Raw genomic sequence first — 16,558 nt, forward strand, 5'->3', positions numbered from 1 at the left:
GAGTCACGGGATTTCTCTGGGTCTGTTTTTGGGTCTCTCTCTCTCTTGTCACTGTATTTCTAGTTTTTTTTCTGCACGCACTCACCGTTCTATTTAAACTTTCCATCACCTTTGCAATCCGTTTGTCTGAGTCATTATTTCTGCGCGTGGTGGGGAGGGGGTTTGCCTCAACCCATTACGGGCACATATTCAGTGTGACCCAGAACAGAGTAAGTACCTCTGCTGCCCACTTTTGTGGGGATTGAGCTACCTGCAAATCTTGTCAAGTGTTCTTCAGGGGTCTGTGCCCTTATCATGCCACACACTTTGCTGTGGCTCCAAAGTATTCACACGTACTTTTGCAAATCCCATCTCAGAAGCAATTTCTGCTAGAGCTGCCAGCCTGCATCAGCCAGAGGACAGTCTTCTGCATACTGAACTAAAGCACCAGCCCTGTCTTTGCCTCTTACAATGATTGTAGTGTCCAAAGCAGCACTTGTGATACAAGAATGCTGTCTGGATGCTAATATTTCAGCACACAGAAATCAAAGATGAGTAATCACTGCTAACAGGCAAAGTATGAATCAGAAGTTGGTGAGAAGAGAAAAATCAAAGCATGGCATGAAATGGGGAGACTTGCTCCTAGAAACAGCATTATGCTGTGCTCACTTTGTCTGGATTCTTCCTCTGCCTGTTGTTGTCACCTTATTGATTAACGATCTGGAGGGGGTTTGAGCAGTGAGGCAGTGATGTGTATACCTGAAGTTCTTTTAGGATCATCAAAACCCTCTCCAACTAAACAGTAGGGAATGTATATCCATTTCCTGCCAGGGCAGGGCTGCAATCGGTGTGCTAACGTTGCTACACAAGACCATCATGTTTCTTACCTCTGAGGCTGAAGATGCCAGCTGCTGAGAGTTCTGATGCTTCAGAGACATCCATGCAGAGACAGCACACGATCCTCCCAACTCCTGCACTGGTCCTGTACTCTTTCCTAAGACATAATCAACTTTTGTCCCCTCGTAACAGTGGTGGTATGGTGCCATGGTCCCCTGGACTTGTCCTGGCTTTGTGCTTTTGCTGCACTGTGAGTGGGAGGAAGAAGAGGAATGTGCCTGAGTTCAGAAGTGATCCATGCACATGTTCAGCACTCTTAATTATTAATTAATGCCAGCTGCATTTTCTGTGTCATTGGCATGAACGGGTATGACTCACTGAGCTGGAGACTGGAGGGTGCTGAGTAAGAAGGCCTTATATACTCCGAGCTTTTGGTATTTGGGGTTAATCTGTGACCCTGATCTGGACTGGGGATGTAAATCTAGACTGTGGCTGAGTTTTGAGTCTAGCTGGCTCTTTTCTCACTTCTTTTATTCTGAGCTGAGTGAAGTGATCTTCATGTCCCATGTGCATGACGGGTGCACAGAGGAGGAGCGAGGTGGATTTGCTCCAAGAACAAAGCAAATCAAGCCTATGCAAGGTTCTCCTCACACCTGTCTATAGCTCTGCAACTTTTCACAAGCAAATGTCAAGAGCTGGGCTTAGATGCTCAAGCAGTGCAGCAGGCTAACCACAATTAAACAGCTTCTGGATTAGAACTGGTTCTCATCCGGCCAGCTCAGAGTCTGGGGCAGAGCAAGCTGCTCTCTGCAGAAGGCTATGCAGAGGTAGCATAACCACCCTGTGTCTTGAGGGGTGCACTCACCAACAACTAGCACATCTGAGGTACTATTGGTGCACTGCTTCTTAAACCCTTTTCTTGCTGCAAGAAGGGAGCAGTGAATAGCAGTGCTTCAGCCGTGCCTTCCCAGGTGCTCTTTGCAGCTCAGCGGTAACCATGCAAACACTGTGCAGGGTTAAGTTAAAGCCATTGCTGTGTTAAAGGCAGGTTAGATCTGCAAAGGGGTGGTAGTTCAGGCTGCAGCTGGGCAAGCCAAGGTTGGAAGGTGTCATACTGGCAGTGGGGAACAAGAGTCCAGCCCATGGCAGGACCGCAGGCAAATCACCTTACCTCTTTGTGCCCTCTTTTCCCTTATAAAACAGGTGTAGGCCAGGCTTCCTCTGTGAAGCTCTCAGAGAGCTACACATGAGATGTGCTGAAGGGGAACAGAACATTACTTCCCTTCCTGGGAAAGGACTTAAACTTTGAAAAGGATAGGTTTGGTGCTCAAGGATATCCCCTGCACAGCTTTAGTGGTTCTGAGGTCTGCAGCATTCTCTGGATGAGGTTTTAGATCGTGCAACTAAGCCAACATCTTTTGTGCAGCAGAAGGCAATTTTTGCAAAGCTCTGAACGCTGCAGAGGCTGCCTGCTGCACTGCTAGCACTGTAGTTGTCCATCACAGTACATGTGCCCAGATCTTTACACAGCAAATGCAGCAGGAAGGATTCACAAGGGTTTACAGTATCAAAACCCAAGTATTCCACTGCTTTTATCAGCTGTACACTGGGTGCTGCTTTCCTGCTTCTGGGAGGCTGAAAGCCACAGGGGCCAGCAGAGGGTTTGAAGCCTTCCCTGCTCTAGGGAGGAACAAGCCGCCCTTGTCTAACATGGCAACCCTTGCCAACCTGCTCTGCTCAATGTGTCTCCAGCTGTGTGTTGCACCCAGGTGTGACCCAGACACGAGTGGTTCTACCAGCTGTTTGAGTCTTGTGATTTAGTCTGATGACACAACTATCTGACTTGTGAAGAATTCCACTGAAGCAGTTTGGGTGTGGAATCCAATAGAAAACATTCTCCCTCAAAGATTCAACAAAGATTTTGTAATCTTCCCTGCAATATCTGCTGTGAAAGATTGTGTGGGATAGAGTGACCAATCCTCTGACATCTCTTCTAGGCCTTAATTCTATCAGCCAAAATGTGATAGAGCCACTTAAGAGCTGTGCTAACTAGGCCTTCTAAGGTCAATGAGGCACAAATCACAATGCTGTGAGTTGGAGAGCAATAGATATCCTGTGATCCTGTAAACTTAGATACTTCTGATTTAAAGGGAGCCAATGCATCCTTTGAGGTCTCTGCAGGAACTGCAAAGGTGGAATATCCAGTAGAGCCCTGAGTACCCTCTTTTCCATCTACTACTTGGATCTCTGATCCAGTGTGGCAAAGTCATCGAGGAATTACTCCTTTCATAGTAATTTTCTGGTGTGTCTTCTGCACACCTTCTAAGCCATTTTCTGCCACCCATTCATTATGGCCTTGCTTGTCACTGAGGCCTGTTGTCATCTACTAGATTGAAAGCTGGATTATCACTGCCAGCATCATCCCTAGTGTTTATGTTCCTTAGGTGGGCTTTGAGAAAACCAAGCTTATTGGAGGGCACGTTCTTCAGTTCTTACGGAACACAAATGAATTCTGTGTATCCATGAGAGTGATGAAACCCTGGAATGGGTTGTCCAGGGAAGTGGTTGAGGCTCCATCCCTGGAGGTGTTTAAGACCAGGCTGGATGAGGGTCTGGCCAGCCACTAGATCAGGCTGTGGGGTGTCCCTGCCCATGGCAGGTGGGTTGGAACTAGATGATCCTTGTGGTCCTTTCCAACCCTGACTGATACTATGATACTATCCAGTGGTCATAAAGGCAGAGCTGTCAGAAGTTGTATTTCTTGATATCAGTAGGGAAGCCAAAGATTCTGGTTTCTGTCTGATGAATTCATAGAATCATAAAATAGTTTAGGTTAGAAGGGACCTTAGAGATCATCTGCTCCAATCTCCCCACTCTGGGAGGGATGCCTCTCAACTAGCCTTGGTTGCTCAAGGCCTCATCCATCCTGGCCTTGAACAGCCCCAGAGAGGAGGCATCCACAGCCTCCCTGGGCAATGCTACTGCCTCTGGTTTTCCAGCTTTCACAGATATGTTTGGGTACAGGATCCTGTAACCTTTTTAGCACTTGTGCCAATCTTTGTGTAAAGGAGATTTCCCTCTAGCTTTAAAATCCACTTCAAGGGGTTGTCCTGAAATAGGAATAATTTTTTTCATGGCTTAGAATTTTGTATATAAAGATGCTCTGATGAGGGAAATCCAAAAGCAGCTGCTGTGTTGCTTCGAGAAGGGAAAGAAGAACATTTGAATAGAAGCAGATGTGGCAATGGGTAGAGGAAGAAATGCAAGGCACAAGGGATTTATTTTGGTCCAGGAAGTGGCACACTACGTAAAGGGGTGATTGAACAGTTCACAGAGCCAGAAACAAAACAAAGCATCCCTGAAATCAGAGGAACGATTCTGGGAAGCGTGGGCCTATCTGGGTGAAAAATACTATGGCTATGTTTGCTGTGGGGCAGCCAAGGCTGCTTCCCTGCCTAGCTGGTGTTCACTTGACAGGCTGCAGTCACCAGGAGCTGGGCACTACTTTGTCTTAGCCTGCTTTCAGCTGTGATTCACAGCAGGGGCTGTGGTTTACTCATTCTTGATTTACCACTTGGCTTTCCTGATGGGACTAAGACAGTTTATTGCAAGCAAGCAAGCAAGCAGCTCCTTGCTTGGCAGGTTCTGGCTTGCTACTGACATTGTGTTGGGGATGGGTAAAACCTGAGGACTTTCAGGAGAAATTTAGGAGCTGAAGGTGGGACTAAAACTAAAGCACAGCTGAAAGATGTGACAGATTGTTTGTGACACTGAAAGGTGGTTGTAGCCAGGAAGGGGTTGGTCTCTTCTCCCAGGCAACCAGCACCAGAACAAGGGGACACAGTCTCAAGCTGCGCCAGGGGAAGTTTAGGCTTGAGGTGAGGAGAAAGTTCTTCACCAAGAGAGTCATTTGTCATTGGAATGTGCTGCCCAGGGAGGTGGTGGAGTCACCATCCCTGGAGGTGTTCAAGAGGGGACTGGACATGGCACTCGGTGCTATGGTCTAGTCATGAGGTCTGTGGTGACAGGTTGCACTTGATGATCTTTGAGGTCTCTTCCAACCTTAGTGATACTGTGACTCCAGTCTTGAGTAGGGCTGGCAGGAGAAAAAGGACCCAATGTATGTTTCCTGTTCCTTTCCCATATATCTAAAGATTTTTCCATGTGTGTAATCTTTTTTTCTTTTAAGTCACCTTGAAGAAATTTAACTGTTCTTAGTGTTTTCTTCTCTTTAACTGTTGTTAGTGTTTTCTTCTTTTTAACTGTTCTTACTGTTTCCTTCTCTTTAACTGTTCTTAGTGTTTTCTTCTCTGCTGCCCAGAGACCTCTGACCACAGCAGACTGCCATGGTGTGATAACATTTTCAGTTACAGATAGCTAAAGTCACACAGACCTAAATACAACATGTAGGTGACAACATTTAAGTTAGTCTTGAAGGAATTAAACAATGTCTTACTATCTGCAGATTTTGCTTCTCACTCTGCCGTTGAGCTTATTGATAAATGACACCCCTGTGAGCAAACTCGGTTTGCCATGCTAAAAATGGCCTCTTCGTTCCTTTTCTGGGTTTTTGCTTTTTGATTACTCTTTAATGAACAACAGTGAATACCTCTGGGTGACTCTGATTTGTCCTTGATATTGTGAAGAATTTTCTAAAGGCCTTTTCAAATCTGATGAACTTAAAATTTAAATTTTCTGTACTATTTTACTGTTATATCCTCAGAGATCTCAGACTGAGCTGTTGGGACTATGACAGCCCTTTTTCTGCTCCATTTCACCACTCCACACCACTACCATTCCTTATTGCATTCCTGATAAACTCAAATTACAATTTTATTAGAACTGAAAACCTCTTTTCTGGCTCTTGCTTCTGCATTTGCCTTTCTTGTTCATGATGCAAAAAAGCTACATTAGGCTTGTGTTGTAGAATAGAATAGAATAGACCAGGTTGGAAGAGACCTTTGAGATCATCGAGTCCAACCTATCATCCAACACCACCTAATCAACTAACCCATGGCACCAAGCATCCCATCAAGTCTCTTCGTAAACACCTCCAGTGATGGTGACTCCACCACCTCCCTGGGCAGCCCATTCCAATGGCCAATTGCTCTTTCTATGAAAAGCTTCTTCCTAACATCCAAACCTCTAGGTTCAGGGTCTAAACCTCCCCTGGCACAGCTTGAGACTATCCTCTTGTTCTGGTGCTGGCTGCCTGGGAGAAGAGACCAGCCCCCACCTGGCTGCAACCTCCCTCCAGGTAGTTGTAGAGAGCAAATAAGGTCTCCCCTGAGCCTCCTCTTCTCCAGGCTAAGCAACCCCAACTTCCTCAGCCTCTCCTCATAGGGCTTGTGCTCAAAACCCCTCACCAGCTTTGTTGCCCTTCTCTGTACACCTTCCAGCAAGTTAACTTCTTTCCTAAACTGAGGGGCCCAGAACTGGACACAGTACTCAAAGTGTGGCCTAATCAGTGCTGACTACAGGGGGAGAATGACCTCCCTGCTCCTGCTGGCCACACTGTTCCTGATACAGGCCAGGATGCCACTGGCCTTCTTGGCCAATCATAAGCATCATAACAAGCATCCCAGGTGAGGCTGTAGGTTCACTGACAAAGTGAACTGGTCTGAGGAGGGACAGAGTAGGAAGGTTTGCAGCTCTGCCCTGTGATGCTTTCAGCAGAGCACACAGGGAAGGCTGTGCTTGCTTTGCTCTACTCCAGCTCTGCTTCTGGCCACTGCCGTGAGTAGGAAACCCAAGTGGGCAGCAAGAAGTGGGCTCTGTGAGGATAGACAGCAAGAACCACTCAAGGTGACATTTGGTCTGCCTTGGAATAATTTGTCCGAAGCTATTTCATTCTTTTTTCTCTCATGGGAAATAAGAACTTAAAGGCACCATAGCTGAGTGTCTGCATTTGCACCTGGATGTAATCAGGTGGAGAACTTGGCATCAGTAACCTCTGACAGTGCTCCACAAAGTAAACATTTTGTGGAAGTATGGGGTTTATTTTAAGCCAGAGAAAGTTCACTTTTTCATTCTTTGACTCCTCTGTTTCAGGAATACAACATCCCAGGGACAGGTTACATTTTCCCAAGTGAACTTTGAGTTGTGTGTTTCACGCTTGAAGAGAGCTGAAGAACACTGCCGTGCAACCACATCCATGTTCTAAAGCTCGTGCTGGGTAATGTTTTTACAGTTCAGATAACAATGTTAATTAAACGAGCTGTAGCTCATATGTGATCTCCAGGCAGGAATCTGTAACTGCTGTGTTGCTAAATGAATGGCATAAGAAGGGCTGACTCATTAACTGCGAATTCCCCACGAGGGTGAAAATGAAGATAAGTTTTGTCTCTTTTGTTTAAGCCACACTGTGATGTTTTAACTTTGACTTCACTGGATGTTGTCATGAGAAAAAGCATCAGAAATCCCCACTTGGAGTACTGCATCCAGTTCTGGAGCCTCTCTTAAAAGGAGGGTTTGGGCATGCTGGAGCACGTCCAGAGAAGAGCCACGAGGGTGATCAGAGGGTTGGAGCTCGTCTCCTCTGGAGACAGGGAGAACTGGGGCTGTTCAGTCTGGAGAAGAGAAGGCTCTGAGGAGACCTTTTCGTGGCCTTCCAGTATCTGAAGGGGGCCTACAAGAAAGCTGGGGAGGGACTCTTTAGGGTGTCAGGTAATTATAGGACTAGGGGGAATGGGGAAAATATATGAAGGGGTAGATTCAGATTGGATGTTAGGAAGAAGTTCTTCTCTGTGAGGGTGGTGAGATACTGGAACAGGTTGCCCAGGGAGGTGGTGGAAGCCTCATCCCTGGAGGTTTTTAAGGCCAGCCTGGATGTGGCTCTGGGGCAACCTGATCTAGTGTTAGAGGTCCCTGCCCATGGCAGGGGGGTTGGAACTAGATGATCCTTGAGGTCCCTTCCAAGCCTAACAATTCTGTGATTCTATGTCAACTCAAAGGAAACTCAAGCCCATTCCGGCCGTAAAGAGGTGGGGTCACGACCCCTCTGCCATGGCGCGGGCAGGGCCCACGCCTTTGCCGCCGCCCCGCAAGCACCGCGACAGGGCTACCGCCAGTCCGCCTCCGTCCCGGCCGGGCAGACGCGCTTGCCCGCCCCCGCGGCACGGCAGGGCGGGGCGGGCGGGGGGCGGTGGAGCGGGCGGGGGGCGGTGCCGCCTGCCCGTGCAGGGGCAGCCAGTGAGCTCGGCGGGTCCGGGCGGGCGGGTGTCACGGCCAGGTGCGTGCCGGCGAGCCGCAGAGTGGAGTCAGGCGGCCAGCATGGTGCAGCAGGAGCCTACCGGGGCACCGGGGCTGGCGGCGGCCGGGACGGCTGCTGCCGCCACCGTCGAGGTGCGGCTGTCCCGGCGTCGCTGGGCCGTGGTGCTGCTCTTTAGCAGCTACTCTCTGTGTAACGCCTTCCAGTGGATCCAGTACGGCAGCATCAACAACATCTTCGTGCACTTCTACGAAGTGAGCGCCTTCGCCATCGACTGGCTCTCCATGAGCTACATGCTCACCTACATCCCCCTGCTCTTCCCTGTTGCCTGGCTGCTGGACAAGAGGGGACTGCGCCTCATCGCCCTGGTCGGCTCGGCCCTCAACGCTCTGGGCGCCTGGGTGAAGCTAGGCAGTCTAAAGCCGCACCTCTTCCCCATCACCGTGCTGGGGCAGGTCATCTGCTCCCTGGCCCAGGTTTTCATCCTGGGCATGCCGTCGCGCATCGCTTCTGTCTGGTTCGGCTCCCACGAGGTCTCCACGGCCTGCTCCATCGCTGTCTTTGGGAACCAGGTAACGGGCCGCTGGCTGCTGGCCCCTGGCTGGCCGGGCTGGCACCCGCCGGGCCGGAGGCTGGGAGTGCTGAGGGCCAGACCAGGGAAGGGGAAGAGCTGCAGAGGGCCTGGGGGGTAGCAGCAGACATAAGAGACACTTACACGGAACTCTTCCTGGGAAATGCAGCTGGTACTTGGATGGCTGTGGGCTGATGGTGGGTAACAGAGACAAGTAGAACCTAAGTCTAAAAGGTGAAAGCAGCATGGAAGTCGGGCATGATTTTGGCTTTGAGAGGTGTTTGGACTTGGAGCTCTTATCCAGTGCCTGCCTACTCACGTGTGTATGAACTCCAGTCCGAGGGTGTGATTCAGTAGAACCATGGATGGGCTGAACTGGAATGCATGGTGTTGAGGAATGCTTTAGGCATTGTCCTTCAAACCTCAGATCTGCAGTTACATCTGGACTTGACACTGCAATATCCTCCTCCTGCTGATAACTAGAGGGGAGAAGAAAGTTAGCTGTCAGCTGAAAAGAATACTGTCACTGAACCCTGGAGGAAAAGGACTCTAGCACTTTCACACCTGTTAAAAGGAGGTGCAGTAGGTACAGTTTCCACAAACACTTGCTTTGAAAAGAAACAAACCTTCCATCAGGCTAGGGCAAGGTAAGCTCCCTGAACACTCATGTAGGAAGGCAGGTCAGGGAGGCCAGTGACCTGTGCTTGCTCGAGCTGTGATGGTCTTTTCTTGTAGCCAGACAGTGCTCAGAGGAAATAATTTTTTCCACAGCTTTGAAAGGATCAGGGAAATTACTTTCTTGACCCTTGCCCCAGAACATCCAGGCATCCCTGTTGCATGAAGCAGATAGGCCGATACTGATGCAATGTGATGCAAGTGAAGTAAGTCTGGCTCTGTAGTGCTGACACGAAGAAGAGGGAAGCAGAACCTGGCATTAGCTGCTAGGCTGGACCTGTGACCCTTGCTTTGAGACCCAATATATGCATGACTCTGTGCACCACCCTGGACCATCTTTGATTCAGCCTGTGGATGGCTGCTAATCAGATTTGAATGGTTTGCAATGCAGGTAATTTTTAATGTGCAGTTCTTCCTCACAGAAAACTTTCTGTGCAGTGGGTTAGAGGTTTCCCTTCCCCACATTCCTGGGTTTCTCTATGTAGTTAGATACCACTAAGGCAAAAAGATGTGAATGCTTGAGAGATGTTACTTGAGGATCTGAAGTTCATGGAACAGCACTAGGGGATGAAGGAGATTCTGGTTTGCATCTTTTGGGAGGAGAAGACATACCTGTCTTTCACTGAATGGATCTAAGCTATCCTCTTCTCTCTTATTGCCTAGACTAGTGCTTTTAGAATGAATCTTTGGTGGAAGGCATTAAACTTGCCATGAGTGCTATGCTGATGTAGGAGTAAATAAGTAACTGAGCATTTTGCTGTAAGACCTTTTTTTTTTCAGTTATTCAGATGGGATTACTCAAAATATGCACACTCAGTGTGCATAATAGACCCAGATAATGAGGTTTTCAGCCTGTGCTATATATGTGTGTGGCATCCCTCATCATCCTCAAATGAGAGGGTTAGTAGAACGGCTGTGAAAAGCAAACCTTGGCAACACTTTTGGTGCTCCACGTCGCTCTGAGGGTTGAACTGACATGGCCACGAGACCTCAGTTCTCTCTATAGTCATTGCCATTCTTTCCTTCTAGAGAAACAGAGGAGTAAGAAATGTCAATGAGGAAAGGCAGGGCGTGCTTCATAAGAAAGGCCAAATCATTCCCTTAGTTAAGGGTACTGAGGTGCATAATTACAGTGAGTGAAAAGTAGCTATGTGGCTCACTGGTGATACTGGGAAGGGGGAAGAAACAGGCACTGGTTTTTTTTCTGGCTCTGTAGTTAAAAACTGTGTTTTTGGGAGTGTTAGCAAAGGGTGCAATACAGTTGGTGTGTAATTGCAGTGTACCCATATGGCAGATTATTCCCTGTGCTCATTTCTCTACAACTGTATGGTTTTCCTTTCCTTTCCATGCCACTTAGTTACAGATCCTCAAGATGGAAAATTGTCATGAGTTGTTATCATGGTTGTTACTATGGAATTCCAAGCACTGATGTCCCTCTTCCATTCAAGAATTGCAACCAGCTGCATGGAGGAGAGGGACAGTGTCCCTGCTGCTATGTTTCAAACATCCCCTCTCTTTCTGCTATTACCCTCTCCACTTTGGTGTGTTGGTTCCCTCTTTGGGACTGTGGATCAGACTTAACAGGCTGCAGCAAATGGGCTTTTGATTTCTTCATTGGAGGAAGGCTCACAGGATCATAGGGTGTTAGGGGTTGGAAGGCACCTCCAAAGATCATTTGAGTCCAACCTCCCCTGCCAGAGCAGACCATAGAATCTAGCACAGGTCACACAGGAACACATCCAGATGGGTCTTTAAAGTTTTGAGAAGAAGACTCCACAACTTCCCTGGGGAGCCTGTTCCAGTGCTCTGTGACCCTCACAGTGAAGAAGTTCCTCCTCATGTTGAGGTGGAGCCTCCTGTGCTCCAGTTTATATGCATTACCCTTTTTCCTATCCCAGGGTGCAAGTGAGCAGAGCCTGTCCCCTCCCTCTTGACCCCCAGCTCTCAGATATTTATAAACATTTATTAAATCCCCTCTCAGTCTTCTCCAGACTAAAGAGCTCCAGGGCTCTCATCCTCTCCTCAGAGGGCTGTTCCCTCATCCTCTCCTCAGAGGGCTGTTCCCTCATCCTCTCCTCAGAGGGCTGTTCCCTCATCCTCTCCTCAGAGGGCTGTTCCCTCATCCTCTCCTCAGAGGGCTGTTCCCTCATCCTTTCCAGTGAGAGTTCCACAGTGGAAAGGAAAGCTCTCCTGAGGTACCAGCATTTGCAGGAGTATGTGCTTGCTGGAGCAGCAGGCCTTGCCCCTTCCTTTAGCATACTTTGCGGTCTTTGGGGATGAGGCAACATGGTGCTGTGGCATGATGGAACTAACACAGTGGTGGGAATGTTCAGGTAACAAATTCTTGTGGCTCTCTGAGATTTGTAAGCTGGACCTTGGTGTCCAGGTACCAGCTCTCTGCTTCAGCTGCTGTGCTTGGGCCGTGCCTCTCCAGGCACATTGGGTTTAGGTGTCTCTCTTACTTATGTATCTCTCTGTTGTCACCTGATGGGCAAGGGACGTGGGCAGCACAGAGAGAATTGTGTACCTATTGCACAGGACCAAGGCAATAGCATTTGTGTTTGTGACTTTGTATTGCTTTGCCACTTGTATTGTTACTTTTATGGTTGAAATAGACCTTGTTCCTGGCTCTTGCTATTCTGACAATAGAAAAATAGTAGCTGGGGGGGCATGAAAGTAGGAATGGGGGTGTCTTAAATGATCTTCCTGCTGTTATTTTGCCTTTTCATTTTAAATCAGGGGTTCATAAAGGCTGTTGATTTGGTTTGGGAGCAAAGAAAGCTTCATATTAGTCTCTGCTACAGGGGAAAAATGATGCAGCACCTCCCTGATTTGCAGGTGGAGTCTGTCCTCATTCTGGTGCAGCTGGCATGTCACTTCAGAAATTTGGGACTTCCATAACAGAAAGGGCCTGAGGCAGAGCTTTTAGGTGCTATCTGCAGGGTGCTGAGAGTATCAGTGCAGTGACTAGTTGATGGCTTTTGAAATGGACAAATTGGATGGTAAGCCATGAAGGAATTTCAGGGAAATGCTCTGTCTCTCCTGCTGATCTCTTTCTTCTGAACTGGGGGAAAGAGTCTGCATGGAGTATTGGGTGGGGTGGGTGTTGGCCAATAAATGGGTCCGTGAGATCTGAAGGGCCATTCCTTTTGTGCTGACTAGCCTTTGTGCTCAGCATCTGCTGTTAGATGCCTCACCCTTAACTGTTTTGTACCTTTTGCCCCTCAGGGAAGGCAGCATCTGAATGTCTAAGAAGTGTTGTGGAAATAGAGCACATCCTGTGAAATTCCTGTCTTCCAGTGGTCTTCTAGATCTCTTTGGCTGTTCTGTTCCTGCTGGAGAGTTCCCACCTCTTTGGATGAGATCTGGTCCCTGTTAGAAATAGGGCCAGGTGGTGATCTGCCTCTCATCCCTCTGCAGTTTTGCCCTGTATGTTCCAGGGTTTTAACTACTAGAATAGAGGAGATTTTAGCAATGATCTCAGAGGAGCTAGTACTAGCAGTAGTTAATGGCTGACATTTTCCAGCCCTGGCTCCTTTCTCTTCCTGTAAAAGGCAGGGTGGATCAGAGCACTTGGATCACAAGGAGTGCTGTGTGGCCAGCTCTCTGAGATCCTGGACGTGGCTCAGTGTGGGTGGCTGTGCTGACCAAAGAGCAGTGTGGCTTGCCCAGGAATGCTTACATTTCTATAAAGGGATACTAGAGCTTGAAATGAATAACTTCTACTCATTTCATGTGATATTCCCTTCCCAGCCGTACACCAAAGACAAGTCCCCCTTGTCCCTCACAGAAGCAGCTGGCTTTTGGGTTATGTTCTGTAGAAGCTGTATGGGAGTTAAATGTATGGCTGCAGTGTTTCTTCTGGGAGAGTCTGCCCTATGGCTCCTTCAGCACTTGTCCTCCAGGGTCCCCTGGGGCTGGTTCCGTTAAGTGACTGTAGTAGGTCCTTGGTCAAGGTATTATATCCAGCAGCAGCTGAGGTGGCTGTCAGAGCTGAAACCTCTCTTCTGATTTACTCTGTCTTATCTGCTGCCGTTGGTTTGCTGCACTGTGTGTGTTTCCCTCTAATCTGGGAGAAGGTGCTGAGAGAGCTTGAATGACTTGCATAGAGAAGCAGTCTTCATCATATGACATTGCATCCTAGTAAGCAGGATGAGAGGATGCCAGAGAAGCAGAAGTGTGATGAGTGAGTTAGTTTTGCTTCCAGAAGAGCTTTGGTTGTGCAAGTGCAGTTTGAAGAAAAAAAATACATTATCTCTCATATCAGTGGGAGAGTAGAAAAGAGCCTAAGCCCTATCTTATCTTGTCACAAGGCCTAGATTATGATTTGTCCTTTCACAGCTTGGCACTTTTCTGCTTCTTAAAACACTCCATGAAAGGTGACTAAGCTGGGGTTTGTGAACTCTTACATATGTTGGCTTCCTGATTGTCTGTGTTTTCAACAGGCTCTTTTACAGAAGGAGCATATTCTGAACAGAAGTCTGAACAAAAGTATACTGGGTAGGAGCTGGCAGCTTCTGGTTTACACAGCTCTTCAACTGTGTATTTTCAGCCCTACTGTAGCCTTTTGTATAGAAAGGCAGCTGGGACTGGGGCTGGTAGCAAAGGATTGAGAAGCTGATGGGCGGTAGGAATCACAAAGTGTGAGAAGGGAGTGGCCCTCTGCAGGCTGTGATACAGGAGCTATAGGGTCAGAAAGTTCAGCTGCTACTGTGAAACATCATGATTACAGCCCTGTACTTAGAAAAGGAGGGAGCACCACAGGGCAGAGCTTTGGCACACAGATGAGAGTCGGGGAAGAGGCTGTGCTGCCCAGAACTTTGGCATAGGTAACTCCCAAAGGGAGATTCAGATCTGATGCCTTTAATTATGTTGGTAGAACTGTTAGAGAGGCACTGACTGGCACAGGTCCTGTATGTACTGAGCTTGCTTCAAAGTTTACCCTCTCTCATACATGTGAAAACAACACAGTGACAAGGAGAGCCCTTCTGTTCCCCTTCACAAGTGCTTCTCTGCTGCAACAATAGGTGCATTGTTCAGATCCAGCAAACTGTGCATCTTTCCCCTCCTCCTACCTGTCAGATGTGCCGCTTTGCCGCTACCAGTTAAGTTAGAATAGACCAGACCAGGTTGGAAGAGACCTTCAAGATCATCGCGTCCAGCCCTTCAACCAATCCAACCCACCTAAACAACTAACCCATGGCACCAAGCACCCCATCAAGTCTCCTCCTGAACAAGTTCTGCAACTCTGTACTGGTTTGTGGGCTGTGTGACAACCTGATCTAGTCTCATCTGTTACTGAACAGCTTTGGCTGCTGTTGCACTTGGTTTGTGTGGCTGGTGTGGTGACAGGCTATTGTGGTGGTGATCTGAAATGGAAATTCTAGATGGTTGCAGTGTGCAGGCTTACTCTGTTGACTTTTCACCAGGAACCTTAGCTTCCTCAATGATAATATTGTTTGGTTGGTTCTCACTGTTAATTTGAAGAACCTCACAGGATTTGTTTTCAAGCTTGTATCTGAAGCTGTTTGTATTATAATTGTCATTAGTGGCCTAATTATGATTTTTACTTTAGATTTGGTCTCTCTTGCTGTGTTTTTCTTTTTCTTTGAGCAAAGGAATAATGTCCAGTTTTTGAGTTGAGTGCTGGCTGTTGGTGTGATTGTTTTATGTTCAGCTGGTTTTTTAGTTGTTGCTGTGGGTCCCCTCTCTGCCCCCTCTCTGCCCCCTCTCTGCCCCCTCTCTGCCCCCTCTCTGCCCCCTCTCTGCCCCCTCTCTGCCCCCTCTCTGCCCCCTCTCTGCCCCCTCTCTGCCCCCTCTCTGCCCCCTCTCTGCCCCCTCTCTGCCCCCTCTCTGCCCCCTCTCTGCCCCCTCTCTGCCCCCTCTCTGCCCCCTCTCTGCCCCCTCTCTGCCCCCTCTCTGCCCCCCTCTCTGCCCCCTCTCTGCCCCCTCTCTGCCCCCTCTCTGCCCCCTCTCTGCCCCCTCTCTGCCCCCTCTCTGCCCCCTCTCTTCCCCCTCTCTTCCCCCTCTCTTCCCCCTCTCTTCCCCCTCTCTTCCCCCTCTCTTCCCCCTCTCTTCCCCCTCTCTTCCCCCTCTCTTCCCCCTCTCTTCCCCCTCTCTTCCCCCTCTCTTCCCCCTCTCTTCCCCCTCTCTTCCCCCTCTCTTCCCCCTCTCTTCCCCCTCTCTTCCCCCTCTCTTCCCCCTCTCTTCCCCCTCTCTTCCCCCTCTCTTCCCCCTCTCTTCCCCCTCTCTTCCCCCTCTCTTCCCCCTCTCTTCCCCCTCTCTTCCCCCTCTCTTCCCCCCTCTCTTCCCCCTCTCTTCCCCCTCTCTTCCCCCTCTCTTCCCCCTCTCTTCCCCCTCTCTTCCCCCTCTCTTCCCCCTCTCTTCCCCCTCTCTTCCCCCTCTCTTCCCCCTCTCTTCCCCCTCTCTTCCCCCTCTCTTCCCCCTCTCTTCCCCCTCTCTTCCCCCTCTCTTCCCCCTCTCTTCCCCCTCTCTTCCCCCTCTCTTCCCCCTCTCTTCCCCCTCTCTTCCCCCTCTCTTCCCCCTCTCTTCCCCCTCTCTTCCCCCTCTCTTCCCCCTCTCTTCCCCCTCTCTTCCCCCTCTCTTCCCCCTCTCTTCCCCCTCTCTTCCCCCTCTCTTCCCCCTCTCTTCCCCCTCTCTTCCCCCCTCTCTTCCCCCTCTCTTCCCCCTCTCTTCCCCCTCTCTTCCCCCTCTCTTCCCCCTCTCTTCCCCCTCTCTTCCCCCTCTCTTCCCCCTCTCTTCCCCCTCTCTTCCCCCTCTCTTCCCCCTCTCTTCCCCCTCTCTTCCCCCTCTCTTCCCCCTCTCTTCCCCCTCTCTTCCCCCTCTCTTCCCCCTCTCTTCCCCCTCTCTTCCCCCTCTCTTCCCCCTCTCTTCCCCCTCTCTTCCCCCTCTCTTCCCCCTCTCTTCCCCCTCTCTTCCCCCTCTCTTCCCCCTCTCTTCCCCCTCTCTTCCCCCTCTCTTCCCCCTCTCTTCCCCCTCTCTTCCCCCTCTCTTCCCCCTCTCTTCCCCCTCTCTTCCCCCTCTCTTCCCCCTCTCTTCCCCCTCTCTTCCCCCTCTCTTCCCCCTCTCTTCCCCCTCTCTTCCCCCTCTCTTCCCCCTCTCTTCCCCCTCTCTTCCCCCTCTCTTCCCCCTCTCTTCCCCCTCTCTTCCACCGCCCCCCCACCTGGATGCGGATGGAAAACAGAGAGCAACCACATCCTACCATCCCCCCTCAACCCCTCTCTTCCTCCACTCTATCCCCCTCTCTTCCCCATCTCGATCCTCCC

General features: G+C 49.6%; 1 protein-coding gene across 2 annotated transcripts in view; it reads left to right on the forward strand.

The window, feature by feature from the left end:
• The first annotated feature begins 8,035 nt into the window (after positions 1 to 8,035).
• Positions 8,036 to 16,558, forward strand: part of FLVCR2 (FLVCR choline and putative heme transporter 2) — a 43,425-nt gene continuing 34,902 nt past the window's right edge. For both annotated transcript variants that reach the window (XM_068165513.1, XM_068165514.1), the window contains exon 1: positions 8,036 to 8,598. In XM_068165513.1, the coding sequence (XP_068021614.1) occupies positions 8,089 to 8,598 (510 nt within the window). In that variant the 5' untranslated portion in view covers positions 8,036 to 8,088. The remainder of the gene's footprint in view (positions 8,599 to 16,558) is intronic.

This window comes from Melanerpes formicivorus, unplaced genomic scaffold, assembly GCF_026170545.1.
Source record: "Melanerpes formicivorus ecotype bairdi unplaced genomic scaffold, bMelFor1.0.p_v2 SCAF_90, whole genome shotgun sequence".
NCBI lineage: Eukaryota > Metazoa > Chordata > Aves > Piciformes > Picidae > Melanerpes > Melanerpes formicivorus.